Here is a 22,659-nt window from a genome sequence, read left to right on the forward strand (position 1 = left end):
CCCATGTAAAGGTGCGTAGGAAGCCATTTACCATAGTGTAAGCTCTCAATTAGAGGGCCTGTCTATAAATACTAGTCAACCTCATGCCTCAGCTACATTAGTGCTTATTGCACGGACCTAAGTACCAAGAGGCCATGGTGACAGTGGGTTTTGAATACACTTAATGGTACAGGGTTTTTCCTATCAAGAATAATATGGATATTGCCACTGCTGAGTGCTGAAACTGTCAAAAGCATAAGCCAAAGTTAAGCCTCCAAGTATAGTATCATTTTCCAGAAGAATTAGCAAAACATCTGGTTGCAGATGCACTACTGTAAATTTTCTATCATAGAGAGGCAAGCGACCTGCCCTCAGTGAGTTAGGCATTTATTATAGGCACTAAATCACTTTCTCTGCCTGTAGAACTTCTACCAATATTATTGTTCATAAACTTGAAGAATATCTTTTCGACTGCCATAGTATCCTATACAGCATCTCTAACCAGGGGCATGTTTTATGCAACTGATGTGTCATAATGAGTTCATGCCTATAAAATTCACTGGTATTAGCACAAGCCCCCATTACCCAGAAGCAGCAAGTTTGATGGAACAGTGAAATGGCTAGGTGAAGTCTTGGTTACTATGACTTCTGATAGAAAACACTCTGAGAGGCTACAGTCTTGATTTACAGGATGTCATGTATGCTTTAAAATGTATGCCAACATATGGCCCTATCTGTGCCATAGCCTACCAATCTCATACCACATATGCTTTAATTATCCACTTAAAGAACTTTTACTTTATTTCCCAATGACTTTCAATAAGCAAGCTCCATGCAGAAGCATTCTTCCTGATGCTCAAAAGAAGAATGCTCCCACCAAATATTCATGCTTCCAATAAACTAGAAGCTGAGACTGCCATCTTGCCATTTGGGGATCCCATGCCATTAAATAAACTGACAGAGAGAAGAATGTTTCTGTACTGGCTTGGTCTCAATAATTGGAAAAAAGTAAGTTTCTCCTAATTAGTGGAGGCAAGAAGGACTAATTTTGATCCCTGGGGTTTCACTGGGCTACTTTAAATACTCCCTTGCTCAAAATACAAGATAAATAGAGGATGGCAGAAATTTAACAAAACCACCAAGGTATCAGCTATCATAACAATAAAGGTTTGGGTTACCTTACCAGATAAAAAAATATCGTCTAGTCAAAGTGGAGGCAAAGACTAGTGAGAACATGGAAGGGTGATGGAGGAAGGCAGCTATAATTAATTGCCTTCATAACGAGTTATAGAAATGGCAACTGCGGCGATGATTTCTGTCCAATAATTATTTCTTATACCACTACCCCCTTTTATCCTCTGCCACTTTATATACAGAACGTTGATGCTGAACAATGAATGTTGTAGGTTACAGATAGGAGTAAAACCCCATTGAAATTACTCTGAAATATTATGGATTCTAATAGGGCTTAATGTTTCTTAGGTTGGAGACATATTTTCATCACCTGAATGAAAAACAAGATGACAATACTGAAGACCAAACGAAGTAAACTGAGAAGACATCTCTTTTTTTACCTTCCAGATTTACTCTCCAACTTTCTCCAGTTAATGTATGTTTCAAAGAGTGAACCTCCAAAGAGTGAATCAATGGGCTTGCTTGCTCTCTGGCTTCCAAGTGAATTCAACCAATGGAATCATGGCAGAAGATCAGAGGGAGGAAATACAATGAGATCAAGGAATGTATTTCCCTGGTTGCTTCCCTGCAGCATCATGGCAGTGGGCATGTACCTTTCCCAGACCTCTTACCTCTTATTACACTACTCTCTCCATAGAGCTCTCGTTTATCTAAGTTTCCAGTAACCATTCCTTCTCCTTTCCCCTTCAAGGTTAGGGGTAGTAACATTATCCCACTTTTACTGCCTCGAGATTATTAAATTGTTCCTTATGTTTTTGCTGGACACTCCTCCTTTTTAAGAGTATGCCACTTTATTAAACTCAAATTAAACTCAATTTGTGCTGTCTCTTTTCCAACAAGATCTTGACTTACATACTCATAACAAACAGTACTGCCATCACACAGCAATGAAAATAAACAAAATGGTGCCAGAGCAAGATGGCCGAATAGGAACAGCTCCAGTCTCCAACTCCCAGCGCGAGCGACACAGAAGACCCGCGATTTCAGCATTTTCAACTGAGGTACTGGGTTCATCTCACTGGGGAGTGCCAGACGATCGGTGCTGGTCAGCCGCTGCAGCCTGACCAGCGAGAGCTGAAGCAGGGCGAGGCATTGCCTCACCTGGAAAGCGCAAGGGGGAAGGGAATCCCTTTTCCTAGCCAGGGGAACTGAGACACACAACACCTGGAAAATCGGGTAACTCCCACCCCAATACTGCGCTTTAAGCAGACAGGCACACCAGGAGATCATATCCCACACCTGGCCGGGAGTGTCCCACACCCACGGAGCCTCCCTCATTGCTAGCACAGCAGTCTGTGATCTACCGGCAAGGCAGCAGCGAGGCTGGGGGAGGGGCGCCCGCCATTGCTGAGGCTTAAGTAGGTAAACAAAGCTGCTGGGAAGCTCGAACTGGGTGGAGCTCACAGCAGCTCAAGGAAACCTGCCTGTCTCTGTAGACTCCACCTCTGGGGACAGGGCACAGTAAATAATAACAAACGCAGCAGCTCTGCAGACGCAAATGACTCTGTCTGACAGCTTTGAAGAGAGCAGTGGATCTCCCAACACGGAGGTTGAGATCTGAGAAGGGACAGACTCCCTGCTCAAGTGGGTCCCTGACCCCTGAGTAGCCTAACTGGGAGACATCCCCCACTAGGGGCAGTCTGACACCCCACACCTCACAGGGTGGAGTACACCCCTGAGAGGAAGATTCCAAAGCAAGAATCAGACAGGTACACTCGCTGTTCAGAAATATTCTATCTTCTGCAGCCTCTGCTGCTGATACCCAGGCAAACAGGGTCTGGAGTGGACCTCAAGCAATCTCCTACAGCTACAACCTACAGCTGAGGATCCTGACTGTTAGAAGGAAAGCTATCAAACAGGAAGGACACCTACACCAAAACCCCATCAGTACATCACCATCATCAAAGACCAGAGGCAGATAAAACCACAAAGATGGGGAAAAAGCAGGGCAGAAAAGCTGGAAATTCAAAAAATAAGAGCGCATCTCCCCCGGCAAAGGAGCGCAGCTCATCGCCAGCAACGGATCAAAGCTGGACGGAGAATGACTTCGACGAGATGAGAGAAGAAGGCTTCAGTCCATCAAATTTCTCAGAGCTAAAGGAGGAATTACGTACCCAGCGCAAAGAAACTAAAAATCTTGAAAAAAAAGTGGAAGAATTGATGGCTAGAGTAATTAATGCAGAGAAGCTCACAAACGAAATGAAAGAGACGAAAACCATGGCACGAGAAATACGTGACAAATGCACAAGCTTCAGTAACCGTCTCGATCAACTGGAAGAAAGAATGTCAGCGATGGAGGATCAAATGAATGAAATGAAGCGAGAAGAGAAACCAAAAGAAAAAAGAAGAAAAAGAAATGAACAAAGCCTGCAAGAAGTATGGGATTATGTAAAAAGACCAAATCTACGTCTGATTGGGGTGCCTGAAAGTGAGGGGGAAAATGGAACCAAGTTGGAAAACACTCTTCAGGATATCATCCAGGAGAACTTCCCCAACCTAGTAGGGCAGGCCAACATTCAAATCCAGGAAATACAGAGAACGCCACAAAGATACTCCTCGAGAAGAGCAACTCCAAGACACATAATTGCCAGATTCACCAAAGTTGAAATGAAGGAAAAAATCTTAAGGGCAGCCAGAGAGAAAGGTCGGGTTACCCACAAAGGGAAGCCCATCAGACTAACAGCAGATCTCTCGGCAGAAACTCTTCAAGCCAGAAGAGAGTGGGGGCCAATATTCAACATTCTTAAAGAAAAGAATTTTAAACCCAGAATTTTATATCCAGCCAAACTAAGTTTCATAAGTGAAGGAGAAATAAAATCCTTTACAGATAAGCAAATGCTTAGAGATTTTGTCACCACTAGGCCTGCCTTACAAGAGACCCTGAAGGAAGCACTAAACATGGAAAGGAACAACCGGTACCAGCCATTGCAAAAACATGCCAAAATGTAAAGACCATCAAGGCTAGGAAGAAACGGCATCAACTAACGAGCAAAATAACCAGTTAATATCATAATGGCAGGATCAAGTTCACACATAACAATCTTAACCTTAAATGTAAATGGACTAAATGCTCCAATTAAAAGACACAGACTGGCAAACTGGATAAAGAGTCAAGACCCATCAGTCTGCTGTATTCAGGAGACCCATCTCACACGCAGAGACATACATAGGCTCAAAATAAAGGGATGGAGGAAGATTTACCAAGCAAATGGAGAACACAAAAAAGCGGGGGTTGCAATCCTAGTCTCTGATAAAACAGACTTTAAACCATCAAAGATCAAAAGAGACAAAGAAGGCCATTACATAATGGTAAAGGGATCAATTCAACAGGAAGAGCTAACTATCCTAAATATATCTGCACCCAATACAGGAGCACCCAGATTCATAAAGCAAGTCCTTAGAGACTTACAAAGAGACTTAGACTCCCATACAATAATAATGGGAGACTTCAACACTCCACTGTCAACATTAGACAGATCAACGAGACAGAAAGTTAACAAGGATATCCAGGAATTGAACTCATCTCTGCAGCAAGCAGACCTAATAGACATCTATAGAACTCTCCACCCCAAATCAACAGAATATACATTCTTCTCAGCACCACATCGTACTTACTCCAAAATTGACCACGTAATTGGAAGTAAAGCACTCCTCAGCAAATGTAAAAGAACAGAAATTATAACAAACTGTCTCTCAGACCACAGTGCAATCAAATTAGAACTCAGGACTAAGAAACTCAATCAAAACCGCTCAACTACATGGAAACTGAACAACCTGCTCCTGAATGACTACTGGGTACATAACGAAATGAAGGCAGAAATAAAGATGTTCTTTGAAACCAATGAGAACAAAGATACAACATACCAGAATCTCTGGGACACATTTAAAGCAGTGTGTAGAGGGAAATTTATAGCACTAAATGCCCACAAGAGAAAGCAGGAAAGATCTAAAATTGACACTCTAACATCACAATTAAAAGAACTAGAGAAGCAAGAGCAAACACATTCGAAAGCTAGCAGAAGGCAAGAAATAACTAAAATCAGAGCAGAACTGAAGGAGATAGAGACACAAAAAACCCTCCAAAAAATCAATGAATCCAGGAGTTGGTTTTTTGAAAAGATCAACAAAATTGACAGACCACTAGCAAGACTAATAAAGAAGAAAAGAGAGAAGAATCAAATCGACGCAATTAAAAATGATAAAGGGGATATCACCACCGACCCCACAGAAATACAAACTACCATCAGAGAATACTATAAACACCTCTACGCAAATAAACCGGAAAATCTAGAAGAAATGGATAATTTCCTGGACACTTACACTCTTCCAAGACTAAACCAGGAAGAAGTTGAATCCCTGAATAGACCAATAGTAGGCTCTGAAATTGAGGCAATAATTAATAGCCTACCAACCAAAAAAAGTTCAGGACCAGATGGATTCACAGCTGAATTCTACCAGAGGCACAAAGAGGAGCTGGTACTATTCCTTCAGAAATTATTCCAATCAATAGAAAAAGAGGGAATCCTCCCTAACTCATTTTAACAGGCCAACATCATCCTGATACCAAAGCCTGGTGGAGACACAACAAAAAAAAGAGAATTTTAGACCAATATCCCTGATGAACATCGATGTAAAAATCCTCAATAAAATACTGGCAAACCAAATCCAGCAGCACATCAAAAAACTTACCCACCATGATCAAGTGGGCTTCATCCCTGGGATGCAAGACTGGTTCAACATATGCAAATCAATAAATGTATCCAGCATATAAACAGAACCAAAAACAAAAACCACATGATTATGTCAATAGATGCAGAAAAGGCCTTTGACAAAATTCAACAGCCCTTCATCCTAAAAACTCTCTATAAATTCGGTACTGATAGAACGTATCTCAAAATAATAAGAGCTATTTATGAAAAACCCACAGCCAATATCATACTGAATGTGCAAAAGCTGGAAGCATTCCCTTTGAAAACTGGCACAAGACAGGGATGCCCTCTCTCACCACTCCTATTCAACATAGTGTTGGAAGTTCTGGCTAGGGCAACCAGGCAGGAAAAAGAAATAAAGTGTATTCAATTAGGAAAAGAGGAAATCAAATTGTCCATGTTTGTAGATTATATGATTGTACATTGAGAAAACCTCATCGTCTCAGCCCAATATCTCCTTAAGCAGATAAGCAACTTCAGCAAAGTCTCAGGATACAAAATCAATGTGCAAAACTCACAAGCATTCTTATACACCAATAACAGACAAACAGAGAGTCAAATCATGAGTGAATTCTCATTCACAATTGCTTAAAAGAGAATAAAATACTTAGGAATCCAACTTACAAAGGATGTGAAGGACCTCTTCAAGGAGAACTACAAACCACTGCTCAATGAAATAAAAGAGGACACAAACAAATGGAAGAATATTCCATGCTCATGGATAGGAAACATCAGTATCACGAAATGGCCATACTGCCCAAGGTAAATTATAGATTCAATGCCATCCCCATTAAGCTACCAATGACTTTCTTCACAGAATTGGAAAAAACTGCTTTAAAGTTCATATGGAACCAAAAAGAGCCTGCATTGCCAAGACAATCCTAAGCCAAAAGAGCAAGCTGGAGGTATCACGCTACCTGACTTCAAACTATATTACAAGGCTACAGTAACCAAAACAGCATGGTGCAGGTACCAAAACAGAGATATAGACCAGTGGAACAGAATGGAGCCCTCAGATTTCATACCACACATCTACAACCATCTGGTCTTTGACAAACCTGATAAAAACAAGAAATGGGGAAAGGATTCCCTATTTAATAAATGGTGCCGGGAAAATTGGCTAGCCATATGTAGAAAGCTGAAACTGGATCCCTTCCTTATTGCTTATACAAAAATTAATTCAAGATGGATTAGAGACTTAAATGTTATACCTAAAACCATAAAACCTAGGCAGAGAAGAAAACCTAGGCAATACCATTCAGGACATAGGCATGGGCAGGGACTTCATGGCTAAGAACACCAAAAGCAATGGCAACAAAAGCCAAAATTGACAAATGGGATCTAATTAAACTAAAGAACCTCTGCACAGCAAAAGAAACTATCATCAGAGTGAACAGGCAACCTACAGAACAGGAGAAAATTTTTGCAATCTACTCATCTGACAAAGGGCTAATATCCAGAACCCTAAAAAGAACTCAAACAAATTTACAAGAAAAAAAAAAACAAAGAACCCCATCAAAAAGTGTGCAAAGGATATGAACAGACAGTTCTCAAAAGCAGATATTTATGCAGCCAACAGACACATGAAAAAATGCTCATCATCACTAGCCATCACAGAAATGCAAATCAAAACCACAATGAGTTACCATCTCACACCAGTTAGGATGGCGATCATTCAAAAGTCAGGAAACAACAGGTGCTGGAGAGGATGTGGAGAAATAAGAACACTTTTACACTGTTGGTGGGACTGTAAACTAGTTCAAACATTGTGGAAGACAGTGTGGCAATTTCTCAAGGATCTAGAACTAGAAATACTATTTGACCCAGTCATCCCATTACTGGGTAAATACCCAAAGGATTATAAATCATGCTGCTATAAAGACACATGCACATGTATGTTAATAGTAGCACTATTCACAAGATCAAAGACTTGGAACCAACCCAAATGTCCATCAATGACAGACTGGATTAAGAAAATGTGGCACATATACACCATGGAATGCTATGCAGCCATAAAAAAGGGATGAGTTTATGTCCTTTGTAGGGACATGGATGCAGCTGGAAACCATCATTCTCAGCAAACTCTCACAAGAACAGAAAACCAACCACCGCATGTTCTCACTCATAGGTGGGAATAGAACAATGAGCACACTTGGACACAGGAAGGGGAACATTACACACTGGGGCCTGTTGTGGGGTGGGGGGAGGAGGGAAGGGATAGCATTAGAAGATATACCTAATGTAAATGACGAGTTAATGGGTGCAGCACACCAACGTGGCACATGTATACATATGTAACAAACCTGCACATTGTGCACATGTTCCCTAGAACTTAAAGTATAATAAAAAAGAAAAAAAAAACATAGTCTGGAGAGACAGTGTAAGCATGAGTATCAAACTCAGATATGGCAGAATTTTTCAAATATCACATTGGAAATTTAAAATAATTATGTCTAACATATTAAGACAACTGATAGAAAAAGTGGATAACATGTAATAAGAAATAGATAATGTAAGCAGGAAGCTAGAAAAACTAAGAAAAAAAGGAAACGTTGGAAATAAAAAACATTGTAGCAGAAATTAAGAATGCCTTTGATGTTTTTATCAGTATACTGGACACCACCAAAAAAGAATCAGTGAGCTTGAAAACGTGTCATTAGAAACTTCTAAAATTGAAAAGAGAAAAAATAATAAAATAAAAGAAACTGAATACTTGAGATCTTTGGGAAAATTACAAAAGGTATAATACATACATAATGAGAGTAACAGAAGGAGAAAAAGCAAAGAGAGAGAAATACTTGAAATAATAATGGCTAAGAATTTTCCAAAATTAATGGTAAACAACAAACCACAGATCCTAGACGCTCAGAGAACATAAAAAATGGTCAATAGCAAAAATGTCTAGACCTAATAATTTGCTATATTCAAACTACAGAAAATCAAAGACAAAAAGAAAATCTTGAGAGATAAAAGAGGTGGGAAAAACTTAAAATATTTAAAATATTTAAGCATTGAAGAAAAACAAAACCAACCTAGAACCTTCAAAACTTAAAGAGAAATAAAAACATTCTCAGAAAAAAAATGAGGTAATTTGTTGCCAGTATCCCTGCATTGGAAGAAAATATTTTTAAACGTTCTTCAGAGAGAAGGAATATAATACATGTCAGAAACACAGCTCTACATAAAGAGAGAAAAAAATGTTAGTCAAGGAACAAAAGCAAAAAACGCCAGGCATGGTGGCTTATGCCTATAATCCCAGCATTTTGGGAGGCTAAAGCAGATGGATTGCTTGAGCCCAGGAGTTCAAGATCAGTCTGGGTAACATGACAAAGGCCTATCTCTACAAAAAATACAAAAATTAGCCAGGCATGGTGGCATGTGTCTGTAGTCCCAGGTACTTCGAGGCTGAGGTGGGAAGATCACTTCAACCTGGGAGGTTAAGACTGCAGTGAGCTGTGATCACACCACAACACTCTAGACTAGGCAATAAAGCAAGGCCCTGTAAAAAAAAAAAAAAAAAAAAAAAAAAAGAAAGAAACTATTTTATATTCTTTTCTCTTAACTGATCTAACAGATACAGACTATTCATAATAATAATGGTAACAATGTCCTCCGTGATTATAGCTTATAGATAAGTGAAATGACAGGAATCTTATAAGTGACAAAAGGCAGGAAATGGGAATTCTCTGAAATCAGAATATCTGCATTATCCGTGAAGTGATATAGTGATATTTAAAAGTGGACTTGGATATTCTGTAAATGTACATTGCAAATTCTAAGGCAACCACTATACAAAATTTTAGGAAATGTAACTGATACCCTGAGAAAGGGGAAGATATAGGATCATATTAAATATATAATTAAAGCCAGAGAAGGCAGGAAAGGTATGGAAGGTGAAAAAGAAACAAAGAACTAGGACAATAAAGAGAAAATAGCCATAAATATGGTTGATATTAAAGCAAATATATCAATAATCACTTTAAATGTGAATGGTCTAAATACATCAATTCAAAGACAGAGGCTGTCAGGGTAGGTGAATAAACAAATCCAACTCTATGGTGTCTACCAGAAATTGGCTTTAAATATATGAAAACAATAAGATTAAAAGTAAAGGAACAGAGAAAGATATACCATGCTAACTAATCAAAGCAAAGCTAGGGTAGCTATATTAATTTGAGACAATGTGGACTTCAGAGCAAGAAAAATGATTAGAGATATGGAGGGACATTACACAATGATCAAAAGGTCATTATTCAAGAAAACGTAGTAATACTTAATAAGCATGCACCTAACAACATAGCAATAAAATTCATGAGGCAAAAACAGATGGGACTGCAAAGAAAACATACAAATTCATTATATTTGCAGCCTTCAGTACCATCTAACTGTAATTCACAGATCCAACAGGCTGAAAATCACTAAGAATATAGTTGAACTTGACACATCACCAATCAACTGGATCTAATTGATACTTACAGATTACTCCATTCAACGACAGCAGAATACACATTCTTCTCAAGCTCTATGGAACATTTAATAAGACAGATCTTATTCTGGGCTATAAAACAAACCTTAACAAATTTAAAAGAACAGAAGTACAAAGTACAGTGTCATTCCACAATACATTTAAACTATATTACCCTATTACCAAAAGTAGATAAAGGTACTATAAGAAAAAAAACTACAAACCAACATCTCTCATGAATAAAGATACAAAAATCCTCAATAAATTGTTAGCAAACTGAATTCAACAATGTATAAAAAGAATCATGTGCCATAACTAAGCTGGGTTTATCCCAGGTATGCAACACTCATGCAATATTCAAAAATCAATTAATGTAATCCACCACATCAACAGACTAAAGAAAAAATTATATGATCAATAAGAAATGAAGAAATATCATTTGGCAAAATCCAAAGCCCTTTTATGATTTTTAAAAACTATCAGCAAACTAAGAATAGTAGAAACTTCCTCAATTTCATAAAGAATATCTGCAAAAAACAAATAGCTAACATCTTAATCATGAGAAAACAGATGCTTTTTCTCTAAGAAAAGGAATAAATCAAGGACATCATTTCTCACCACACCTATTCTACATTGTACTGGAAGTCCTAACTAATGCAGTAAGACAAGAAAAGAGAATAAAAGAAATATAAAATGAGTAAAATTATTTTTGTTCAACAACAACAAAAATCTAATAGGCCATTATAGCAAGGTTGCTAGATACAAGGTTAATATACAAAAGTCAACTGCTTTCCTATATACCAGCAAAGAACAAGTGATATTTCAAATTAAACATACAATACCATTTACATTATCATCAAAAAAATGAGATAGTTATAAACCTAACAAGATATATATAAGATATATGTAAAAAAACCTAAAATACTCTGATTAAGGAAATCAAAAAATAAATAGATCTAAGATCTAAATGGAGCAATAGTCCATATTAAAGAATAGGAAGTCTCAATATTGTTAGTTGTCCGTTCCTTTCAACTCATTTCAGTGCAATCTCAATCAAAATTCCCACAAGCCATTCTGTGGGAATCAAAATGGAATCAACAAACTGATTCTAATTTGAATGGAAAGGCAAAAGACCCAGAAGAGTTAACACAATATTAAAGGAAAACAAAATCAGAGGATTGACACTACCCAACTTAAAAAATTCCTGTAGCTCTACAGAAATCAAGACAGTGTGCTGTTGATGAAACAATAGACAAATAGACCAACTGGAACAGAAGAGAGATAAAAAGAATCACATACATAGAGTCAATAAATTTTTACAAAGAGGCAATGGAAGTTCAATAGAGAAAGGAGTCTTTTCAACAAATAATGTTGGAATAACTAGTCATCCACATGTAAGCAAAAAATGAATCTAATCTAAGACCTTACACCTTACCAAAAATGAACTCAAAGTGGATCATAGATCTAAATATAAAATGCAAAACTATAAAATTCCTAGAAGATAGCAAAGGAAGAAGTGTAGGTGACCTTAAATTTGGTGATGGCATTTTAGATACAACAAACACACAATCCATGAATGAAAAATTGATAAGTTGTACTTACTAAAATAAAAACATTTTGCTCTGTGAAAGACACTGTGAAAGAAATGGCAAAGAGCTGAAGAGATACCAAAAAAGATACATAGATGGCAAATAAACATATAAAAAGATGTTCAACATATATGTCATTAAGGAATTGTAAATTAAATCAACAATGAGATGCCACTACAAACCTATCAGAATGGTTAAAATCCAAAGCATTAAAAACACAAAAACTGGCAAGGAACATGGGAACTCTCGCTCATTGCTGGTAGGAATGCAAAACACTACAGCTACTTTGAAGACAGTTTAACAGTTTCTTACAAAGTTAAATATAGTATTACTATATGATAGAGCAATCGTGCTCCTTGGTTTTTACCTGTGTAGAAAATATATGTCCCTACAAAAGTTATGCAGTATCTAACAGGTACTGAGTTGTTTTGTACCTAATTAATAAAGAAATTGTTGGACTTCTTTTGTGGTTTAGGAGTATTGTGAAAAAATTACTGAAACCATATAGGTACCAAGAGCCTCTTTCTAAACTGTTTACAAAAGACTGTGTAAATACTGATCACAAGAAAGCATATGTAGCTGTACAAATATCAGATAAACATTAAAACAAAATGCGTTTTTAAAATTTTATTTATTTTATTTCTTTTTTGGAGACGAAGTCTCACTCTGTCACCCAGGCTGGAGTGCAGTGGCACAATCTTGGCTCACTGCAACTTCCACTTCCCTGGTTCAAGAGATTCTCCTGCCTCACCCTCCCAAGTAGCTGGAATTACAGGCATGTGCCACCACACCTGGCTAATTTTTTGTATTTTAGTAGAGATGGGGTTTTAGCATGTTGCCCAGGCTGGTCTCAAACTCCTGAGCTCAGGCAATCTGCTCGACTCAGTCTCCCAAAGTGCTAGGATTACAGGTGTGAGCCACTGCGGCCAGCCTATTTATTTTTAACTTTCATTTTAGGTTCAGGGGTACTTGTGAAGGTTTGTTACACAAGTAAACTCATGTCATAGAGGTTTGTTGTACAGATTTTTTCATCACCCAGGTATTAAGACCAATATCCAATAGTTATCGTCTCTGCTCATCTCCCTTCTCTCACCCTCTACCCTCAAGTAGACCCCAGTGTCTTTTGTTCCCTTTGTCTTCATGAGTTCTCATCATTTAGCTCCCACTTATAAGTAAGAACATGCAGTATTTGGTTTTCTGTTCCTGCATTAGTTTGCTAAATATAAGGGCCTCCAGCTACATCCATGTTCCTGCAAAAGACATGATCTTGTCCTGTTTTCTGACTGTATAGTATTCCATGGTGTATATGTACCACATTTTCTTTATCCAGATAATTTGTCATTGATGGGCATTTAGGATGATTCCATATCTATGCTTTTGTGCATAGTGCTGCAGTGAACATTCATGTGCATGTATCTTTATGGTAGAATAATTTATATTCCTCTGGGTATTTACCCAGTAATGGGATTGCTGTGTTGAATGGTAGTTCTGCTTTTAGCTTTCTGAAGAATCACCATACTGTTTTGCACAATGGTTGAACAAATTTACACTCCTACCAACAGTGTATAAATGTTCCCTTTTCTCCACAACCTCACCAGCATGTGTTGTTTTTGACTTTTAAATAATAGCCATTCTGACTAGTATGAGATGGTATCTCATTACAGTTTTGATTTGTATAAAACAAAATGCATTTTCAGAGATTAACAGTCTCCATTTACCAGGTAAAAAGTATAAATTTGTACACAATAAATAAATAAGATAGTGTCCAAATATATAAACCAATTTGACAGAACTACCATAAGGCATAGAGAAATCCATAATCACAGTGGGAGAAATTAACATACATCTCTTGGTAATACAGAACAAACAGAAAAACTTCAATGAAAAAAGTAAGGACTGAACAGAACAATAAACATATTTGATCTAATAGATGTATACAAAAGACATACTGACTAAACAGTCACAAAGCTAAAAACAAAATTCTTCAGCTTACTCTAATTAAAAATAAATCAATGCTACTGAAAATTATCATACTATTTAGTGTTTCCATTTTGATAGCTCCAAATATCTTAGCTGGAGATTTCCTTTTTGAAAATGCAACTTTATCCTCAGGTAAAAAATCTTCATCTAATACCTCTTCCATTTTCTGAGCTACAAAAAAGATGCTTTTAATCCATTAAATAGAGAAACAAATTGATCAAAAAAAACCTCTGTGATTCAAAATACATATCAATTATCCCTCAATATTTCCTCTCATGTTTTGAAATAATATAATCAAATACCATGTTGTTGAGACAGTGAGTTATAGGCTGAGTATGTAAACTGTAAAAATACAGAACTTTTCAAGAAAATGGTTTCATAAGGCATTCATATTTTATAATAAAGTTAAATTTTTATAACAGATATGGGTAATAAAAATGATAAAAACATATTAAAAATAAACTTTAAAAGGAGATTCAAAAACAGATCAGGTAAGAAATACAGAAAACATAAGTGATAGTATATTAAGCCACAAAATATCAGTACTTACATTAAATATGAATGTGTTAAATGTTATATTTTCAATTCAAAGATTACCACATTGGATTTAAAAAATAACTAGAATACATTTAACACATATAATACAGCTAAGCTATAATAATACAAAAAGGTTGAAAGTATAATGATGAAAAACTGTGTTCTGCAAATGCTTATATTAAAAAGATGCTATGTTAATACCTGACAGATCAATGGCAAAGAAAGTTACTACAAAATGTCCATCATATCGTGGGTGAGGCTACATGTAGGTGGGGGAAGGTGGTATATGAGAAATCTCTATCTTCCTCTCTACTGTGAACATAAGAATGATCCAAAAATTAAGTTTATTTTTAAAAATGTCCACCATAAAGATAATAGTTTCGGCACTCTTAAGAAAATTTAACAATTTAAAATGTCTATGTATATAATAAAGAAACTTTAGAAACAGAACAAAAATTGGCAGAACTACAAAGAGATAGAGAAATAAGTAATCATAGTAGAATTTAAAATACCTTTCTCATAAATGATAAAATAAACAGAAACTCAATGAAGTTCAGAACACATGAAAAATATAATTAATCAACAACAATGGAGAATATACATATATACACATACATGTTTTCTATATATACACATATATGTATACATGACATGTAAAAATCATATTTATGATTGAACATATAAACAAAGGAGAGAATTTTAACTAAAATCATTACACAATATTCTTAATGATTGTATTTACTTTGAAGTCTCACTTTTCTGCCAGTACTAAGTTTTGTAATTTGAGATGGGCTTTTTAAAATTAAAACTTTATTTCAGGTGGAAGATTTTCATCTACTATTTCATCCATCTTCTCAGTTGCATAAAGAAAGGCTTTTAACCCAATAAAAAGTGAAAAAGACTTTACTGTAAAGTCTCTGAATTATTAATATATAGAAAGAACCATTCAAAGTTTCCTATCAGTTTTGTTTTGTTCTCTTTTTTTGAGACAGAGTCTCACTGTCGCCCAGGCTGGAGTGCAGGAGTCGATTCAGCTCATTGCAACATCCACTTCACGGGTTTGAGGAATTCTCCTGCCTCAGCCTCCTGAGTTGCCCGGACTACAGGCGCTTGTCACCACGCCCAGCTAATTTTTGTATTTTTAGTAGAGACGAGGTTTCACCGTGTTAGCCAGGATGGTCTCAATTTCCTGACCTCGTGATCCATCTGCCTCAGCTTCCCAAAGTGCTGGGATTACAGGTGTGAGCCACTGTGCCTGGCCCTATCAGTTTTATAAGACTTTACACTAGTCAATACAATTTAAATAAATGTCACACAATAAAACCTCTGATGCATTTTCAAAATGAATCATGAAGGTAAATGCAAAACCCATCAGAGTACTCTTCCTGAACGTATGTGGAGGCACTCTTGTTACTTCATACATACACTTAGAAAGTTGAAATTAGACTTTATTTTACTAAGTGTACTCACATTTTTAAAAGTTTTTTTATGACATAGGTGACACACTGAATAATTAAACTGATTAAAAGTAATTCCAAAATAAAGAAAGAAAGAAAATAGAAAGTAATCTGAATCAAACAAAAAAAATTGAAAAACACCCCCACCCAAAATATTTAAATCCAAATATATCAGTAAGTACAATAATTGTAAATGGATTACATATTTTACATATTCTAAAAACAAAGACACACATTGAACTGATAAACAATTTAACTATAAGTTCTTTATTAGAGATATGACTGAAAAAAATGCAAACATTAACCAAAATTACTCTGTAGTAATTATGTCAATGTCAGACAAAATAGACTTTTAGTCAAAAGACCTTACTGGAGACTAAGATGATCCCTTTCATAAAAATAAAAGGTTGAGTTCATAAGGAAAACCTAACTTTTTACTTGTATACATCTAATAATGTAGACAGTATAAGGAAAATGGACAGTACTGTAAGAAGAAATAGGTAAACCCACATAGTGGGATAATTTAATATACATCTCTCAATAATTGATAGAATAATCAAGATCCAAGGAAATCTAGAAATAAATTTAAATAACACAACAAAAAGTGAGTTCAGTGGATGCCTATAACATTGTAGCAGAATACATATCCATGGACAAAATTCTGCTTAATTAAAATTTCATTAATGTAATAAGAAATAATTTAATAATATTAATTATTTCCATATTTACTATGGAATCTCTTCTTTCTAGCAGCTCCAGTTGCAGGCAAAAGATTTTCATCTGATACCTCATCTTTTTCTGGACTACAAGAAGGAAGGCTCTTAAAAGCACTAGAGAACTGAATCTATGGTGCAAACTCTAGATTCACAATATATATTAATTACTGAATGATATTTTGTCTTTTTTTAATGATATAAGCACATCAGTGTCTAGTTAAAATATAAGCATAAAAATACATTTTTACTTGTGCCAAAAGCTGTTCTGTTAATTTTTATATACATGGGTATTAAATATATTTTATTTGTAAACATTATTTTATTTACTACTATAAACATTATTATAAATATTTGTATATTTAAAATTTTTCCTTTTCTTATTATATTCATACTTTAGGTAGAGTTTAAAATTTTTGGTACCAAATATTGCTAAGGAAAAATGTATAATGATAAAAAATAGAGTAGTAAGAGAGTGAAAGAAACATACCATGTAGGAAAAATAGGAGAAGCCAAGAAAAATGATATAATTGCACCTAAAAAATCAATAATTAGATTATGTATGTTTATAAGAGATAATTAAAAGAAAAAATATCAGACTAAATATGAGCATATACCAAACATCACATACTCTCTCTTGTAAGTTGGAGTTGAACAACGAGACATATGGACACGTCAGGGACAACACACACTGAGGCCTGTCTGGAGTAGGGGGCAGGAGTAGGGGCAGCATCAGGAAGAACAGCTAACAGGTGCTAGGCTTAATACCTGGATGTTGGGTTGATCTGTGCAGCAAATCACAATGGCACACATTTACCTATGTAACAAACCTGCACATCCTGGACATGTACCCCAGAACTTAAAATTCAAGCTGATTTTAAAAAGAGTATACACAATTATGTTTCTTACAATAGACATAGCAAAATCACAAAGAAACAAAGAAGTTAATAGGATGAAAAAATGTATCAAGCAAATACCAACTGGAAGAAAGTTTGTGGAGCCATAATAACAGATAAAGTAGTTATTAAAGAAAACAAACAAAAATTATGAAAATGGTAAAGTGAATCCTTTCATAAGGAAAAAACTGTTCTGTCTTTGAAGAATATAAATTTAAGTTTACTTGCACACACAAAAAAATAGAGCATTATAAGATACAAAGCAAAACCTGATACTAATACAAGAAGAAAGAGAAATCCACAAAGTGGCAGATTTGACACAGGTAACTCAGTAATTGTAAAAGAAACAAGTCATCAATAAAGATCTAGTAATGTGATGGAAATAAGTAGCAAAAGAAGCATATGGTTGAAGGCATATTTATGAACCAAGAACAAATTTCTCCTGAATTTAATAAAAATAATTGATAAGATTTATAAATAATTACTTACTTTTTCTTGAAGTTACTTTAGCTTGAAGTTTCTTGCTTTGAGATTCTCTTCTTGATAATAAAACTTTCTCCTCAGGCAACAGATGCTCAAGTGATATATCCTTTTTTTGGATTTCAAAAGGAAATGCTAAATAGAAAAAAGATAGATGTGCAATAGAACTTCTGGATATGCCAAGTAATCATCAGACTTTCCACCCATGGGAGTCAAATGAGAAAATCATATGAATAGTTTTCATGAGCATGTGAGGAGGCAGTGATACTACTTAGTAATTAATGACCATTCAAATACCAACCAAAAAGTATCATTACTTTTGTTCTCTAGTTATCGTAGGGTATTCACACATTAGGTCAAAGTCAAAAGTTGATAAAATATAGTCTGAAGTACACATTGGTGAATCAAAGGAAAAGATCTGATGAGTTCAATATAAAATAATTAAAAGTTATCAATAATTATTATACTTACTTTTGTGCTTTTCCACTCCAGGATTTATTTGTTTCTTTTCTTGCATTTGGAGTTTTGACTTTGAATCTTGATGAACAGAAACCACATTTTCATTTGGTGCTACAATATGAGCTATATCAAGAGATGCATTTAGTCCACCAAATGGAAAAATAAATCTATGAATGTATAACATGTACATTTCTCTTATTTTTATAAAGTTATAAGTAAATTACCATAATGCTATATCTGACACAAAAATAGAATAGTTTTAATGGCTGTTATGGAAGCTAACTCATTATTTCATAAATATTCTGAAGCATCAAATAAAGTTTATATTGGTCTCCAGGATTCATAAGTTTACACTTTAATACATAATCAAAATACTTACATAATACATGATGATTTATACTTTAGCTTAATATATAATCATAGGTCAAACAATGAAAATGCACATGCATAAGCTCATTCATTATAGCATTATTTGTAATTGCAAAGTATTCAAAACCATTAAGATTTTCACACATAGGAGATTGGTCAAATGAACAGATATATATACCACAAACAATGGTATAATTACAGTATATAATTATATGGAGATGGGGCTGAGAGTTTCCAGAGAACCTGTGAGCTAATTCGCACCCAAGGACTGCTGTTAGTTCTAAACAGCTACCAGGCAATGATAGACAGCTATGTCCCAGCAAAGTATTGAGACTCATGGTTAAATTGTAAAGGATTTTTTTTTAATGTAGAACCTTTTGAGATCACTTTACCTGTCTACCGAAGGCACCTTAGAACATTATGTACTCTTCTTAAACTTAATGAGAAAAAGTGGTACCTTGTGGAATGAGTCACTACAGATCCCCTCCTTCAGAGTATCAGGACAGAGAAGCTTCACTCAAGGAGGAGAAAGAAAGGGGGTATATGAGATGCCAACTTCAAGACCCTCTCATTCCTCAGCTTAGTAATTGCTTGGGCTCTGATCACTTGGGCATACCCATGATGAACCTACCACTAAAATCATGTTTGGCCCACCCTTGCAGAGGCTAGAGCAGCCCTGTGAATCACAACGCCGGTAGTCCTTTGGTTCTACAATCAAGAGTAAGAACAATAGAGGAGGTGGTTGACCAGACTCAGATTTCTAGGTTCTTTCATGCCACTCTTGCTGAGTTTCCAATTCAATGAAACTCCCGCATAAGGTCAGGTCATATGTTCTGTGACAAAATCCAGAACTTAACTGAAAAATTTTCAGGCATGGGAAAAGCAGCAGTTCCTGAGGTAGAAAAGACTGGCCAGCAGGAAAGTGATGTATTAGGTTGATGCAAAAGTAATTTAATGGCAAAAACCGCAATTGCTTTTGCACCAACCTAATAAAATGGCAATCAAGCGCCCTCTCCTGAATGATGCATGTAGAGACAATCTCCAGATCGGGCTACTAAACAATGAAGTTGATGGGCCCTACTAGGGTCAGCACATTGAGGACTCTATGATTAATAAAATATTACTCCCTCTACCCTTCCCTGTGAATTTGGAGATGAATTGATGAGCCCCTCTAATTTTTACTGAGAACTCTCATCTTCCAACAATGAACAAGATCAGGGGTTAGGCTAAGTCCCAAATCCCCAGTGGGGACCCGGTTCAGAGTTAAATGGGAAGGTGTGGACAATTATATTTCTTGGGCCTTTGGATACTGGTATATAAGTGACTATGAATATATACTCCAGCATCAGAATGAAGGGGAAACTGATAATTCTCTCTAGTTTGAAGTCTGAGGTCACCACCAATGGGGACTTTATCTAGACCCAACTTTGGGTGGGTCTCTTTGGCCAATTACAAATTCTACTGTTATAGTGCACACTACACAATATATTTTGTTATAAATGTATCACTAAGTGAACACCTGCTCACCTTTGCCCACAAGCACTGAAGAAAATTGCTCAGTAGGGTCATTTTAGTGGGGCATGTGAAAGGCCATGAACCTACCCGACTACCTTGTGCTGTTGTTTCTCAAAAACAATACTGATTGCTTGGGGTAAAAAAGGAAATAAATGCCTTCACTGCTGTACTTAAGGATGACAAAGTTTTCTGTGAGACTAATCCTCCATTAAACAGCTCCATCTGACCTGTGCACATGACCTCAGATGCACACAGCCTCAATGCATTATTGGCTGCTCAATGCCACAGTGCAGCCCTGGGTACTGGCAGTACCTGACTTTGTGACTGTCATAGACGCTACTGCCTGAGAGAAAAGAACTTAGTATACAACAACTGACATACAAAATTCCTTTTTCAGCATCCCTGTCCACACCAATGATAAGGATCAGTGTATTCTTATGTGGAGTAGATTGCAATATATCACTAATGTCCTTCGACAAGACTACCCAAAATCCCCAACTATCTATCATCCATGGATAGGGCGTAACCTGGAAAAATTTCTGCTCTTGGAGGGTACACTAGCTTTCTACTATATTGAAAGCATTTTCCTGGTGGGTCCAGACACAGGCACCAACGAATAAAGACTGGCTGGGCCATTAATATATACAAAAACTTAGCACTAAAGTGAAATCCTTGTGTTGTAATCTGGGAAGGAGCACATCGCATTCCAGAGGAGATGACTGCCTATCTTTTGGTCCTCTCAATCCCCTAAAATGAAAAGGAAGCTCAATCATTGTTGGTCATGGACACTTTAACACTCCCCACCACACAAGAAACTTGGGATGGCCACCCATCTATGAGAGTACCAAGAAGACCTTACATTTGTGTGGCGCTCAACCAACAAAATGCCCTAGGGCTAACCAACGAGCCTTCAGGACTATCCTTCTCCTTGGCTCCTGTAATTCCCACTTGCTGTTTGAGTTACAGATCTCAACAACCTCTCAGTTTGTTGACTGAAGGCTAGAGAAGAACATCATCGCTACATGTGATAAGTGATCATTGGGTATAATCTCCAGGAAACTGTAATCTCCCAGAGTCAGCTGAAAGGTATACTCTTTGAGATACTGTAGGCCAATTATTGGGCCTTGATAGATATTGAGTGCTTGTCCAATGGCTGTGAAATAATCTTATGACCAGAAACTCCAACATGAAGTTAACATTTTCATTTTTGCTCTCTACTTACCTTAAGGTGTTCATACTTCAGGCAAAGTCTACAATTTCCTTAAAATATATACTAAAATACACATTCAGGAAACAAAGAAAAAGATCTTCTGATAAGTTCAATTTTAAAATAATTTAAAGTTATCTATAATTACTACACTTACTATTACGCCTTTCCCTTCCAGGAGTTACTTTTGTCTTTTCTTGCATTTGGAGTTTTGACACTGAATCTTGATGAACAAACATAGAATTTTTATCTGGTACTACAAAATGAGCCACATAGAGAGATGTATTTAGTCCGCAAAATGAAAAAACGAATCTATTGTGAAATCTCTATATTTGAAGTTTATAACAAATATACAGCAATATTTTTTCTCATTTTTATAAAATTATAAGTAAATCACCATAATTGAAATCTGACATTAAAATGATGAAAATAGTTTTAATGGGTGTTACAAAAGCTGTCTCATTATATCATAAATATTCTAAGGCATCAAGTATATTTTCTATTGGTCTTCAGAATTCATGGGTTATTTACACTGTAGGTTAATAATAATAATTGGCCAAACAATAAAAATTTGTATGCACATTATTCATTACCATATTATTTGTAATTGCAAAATATTCAACACACCTAAATATTCAAGTATAATATATTGACTCAATAAACAAAGATATATACTGTAAATTATAATATGCTATAAATACTCTACATATCACTATACATAATACTATACATATTATGTAAAAATAATAAAGGTTTCTATAAACTAACATGGAGGGATTTCTAGAAGATAATGTTAAGTGAAAAATAATCTTAAAAACAGGATATCTGGGATGGTAACTTTTGGGTCAGAAATAACCAATCAGAAAAAAATAGAAATAGAGAAATATTAACCTTTTCAAAATGAGACACAGGTAAAATAAGGAAGCAAACACTGTAGCTGGTTATCTACAAGACAACAGGGTAGGAAAAAGGAAGGGAATACAAAGAGAAGGACTGTGGCAGAAATTATATTCTTCTAAGAATATCTTCTGTATAATATTTACTTTTGGAGATAGGATAATGTTCTACATATTTGATATGGTTTGGACGTGTGTCCCCTCCAAATCTCAT

At 35.8% G+C, this 22,659-nt stretch overlaps 1 protein-coding gene across 1 annotated transcript in view; it reads right to left on the minus strand.

Moving 5' to 3' along the window:
• The window catches only part of CCDC7 (coiled-coil domain containing 7), a 453,173-nt gene that overhangs the window by 120,589 nt on the left and 309,925 nt on the right, over nt 1-22,659 (minus strand). The window contains exons 30-32 of the mRNA XM_073018860.1: nt 21,707-21,805; nt 18,471-18,581; nt 18,009-18,134 (exon numbers count right to left, since the gene is read on the minus strand). Coding sequence (XP_072874961.1) covers nt 18,009-18,134; nt 18,471-18,581; nt 21,707-21,805 — 336 coding nt within the window. The remainder of the gene's footprint in view (nt 1-18,008; nt 18,135-18,470; nt 18,582-21,706; nt 21,806-22,659) is intronic.

Source organism: Chlorocebus sabaeus, chromosome 9 (assembly GCF_047675955.1).
Source record: "Chlorocebus sabaeus isolate Y175 chromosome 9, mChlSab1.0.hap1, whole genome shotgun sequence".
Lineage (NCBI taxonomy): Eukaryota > Metazoa > Chordata > Mammalia > Primates > Cercopithecidae > Chlorocebus > Chlorocebus sabaeus.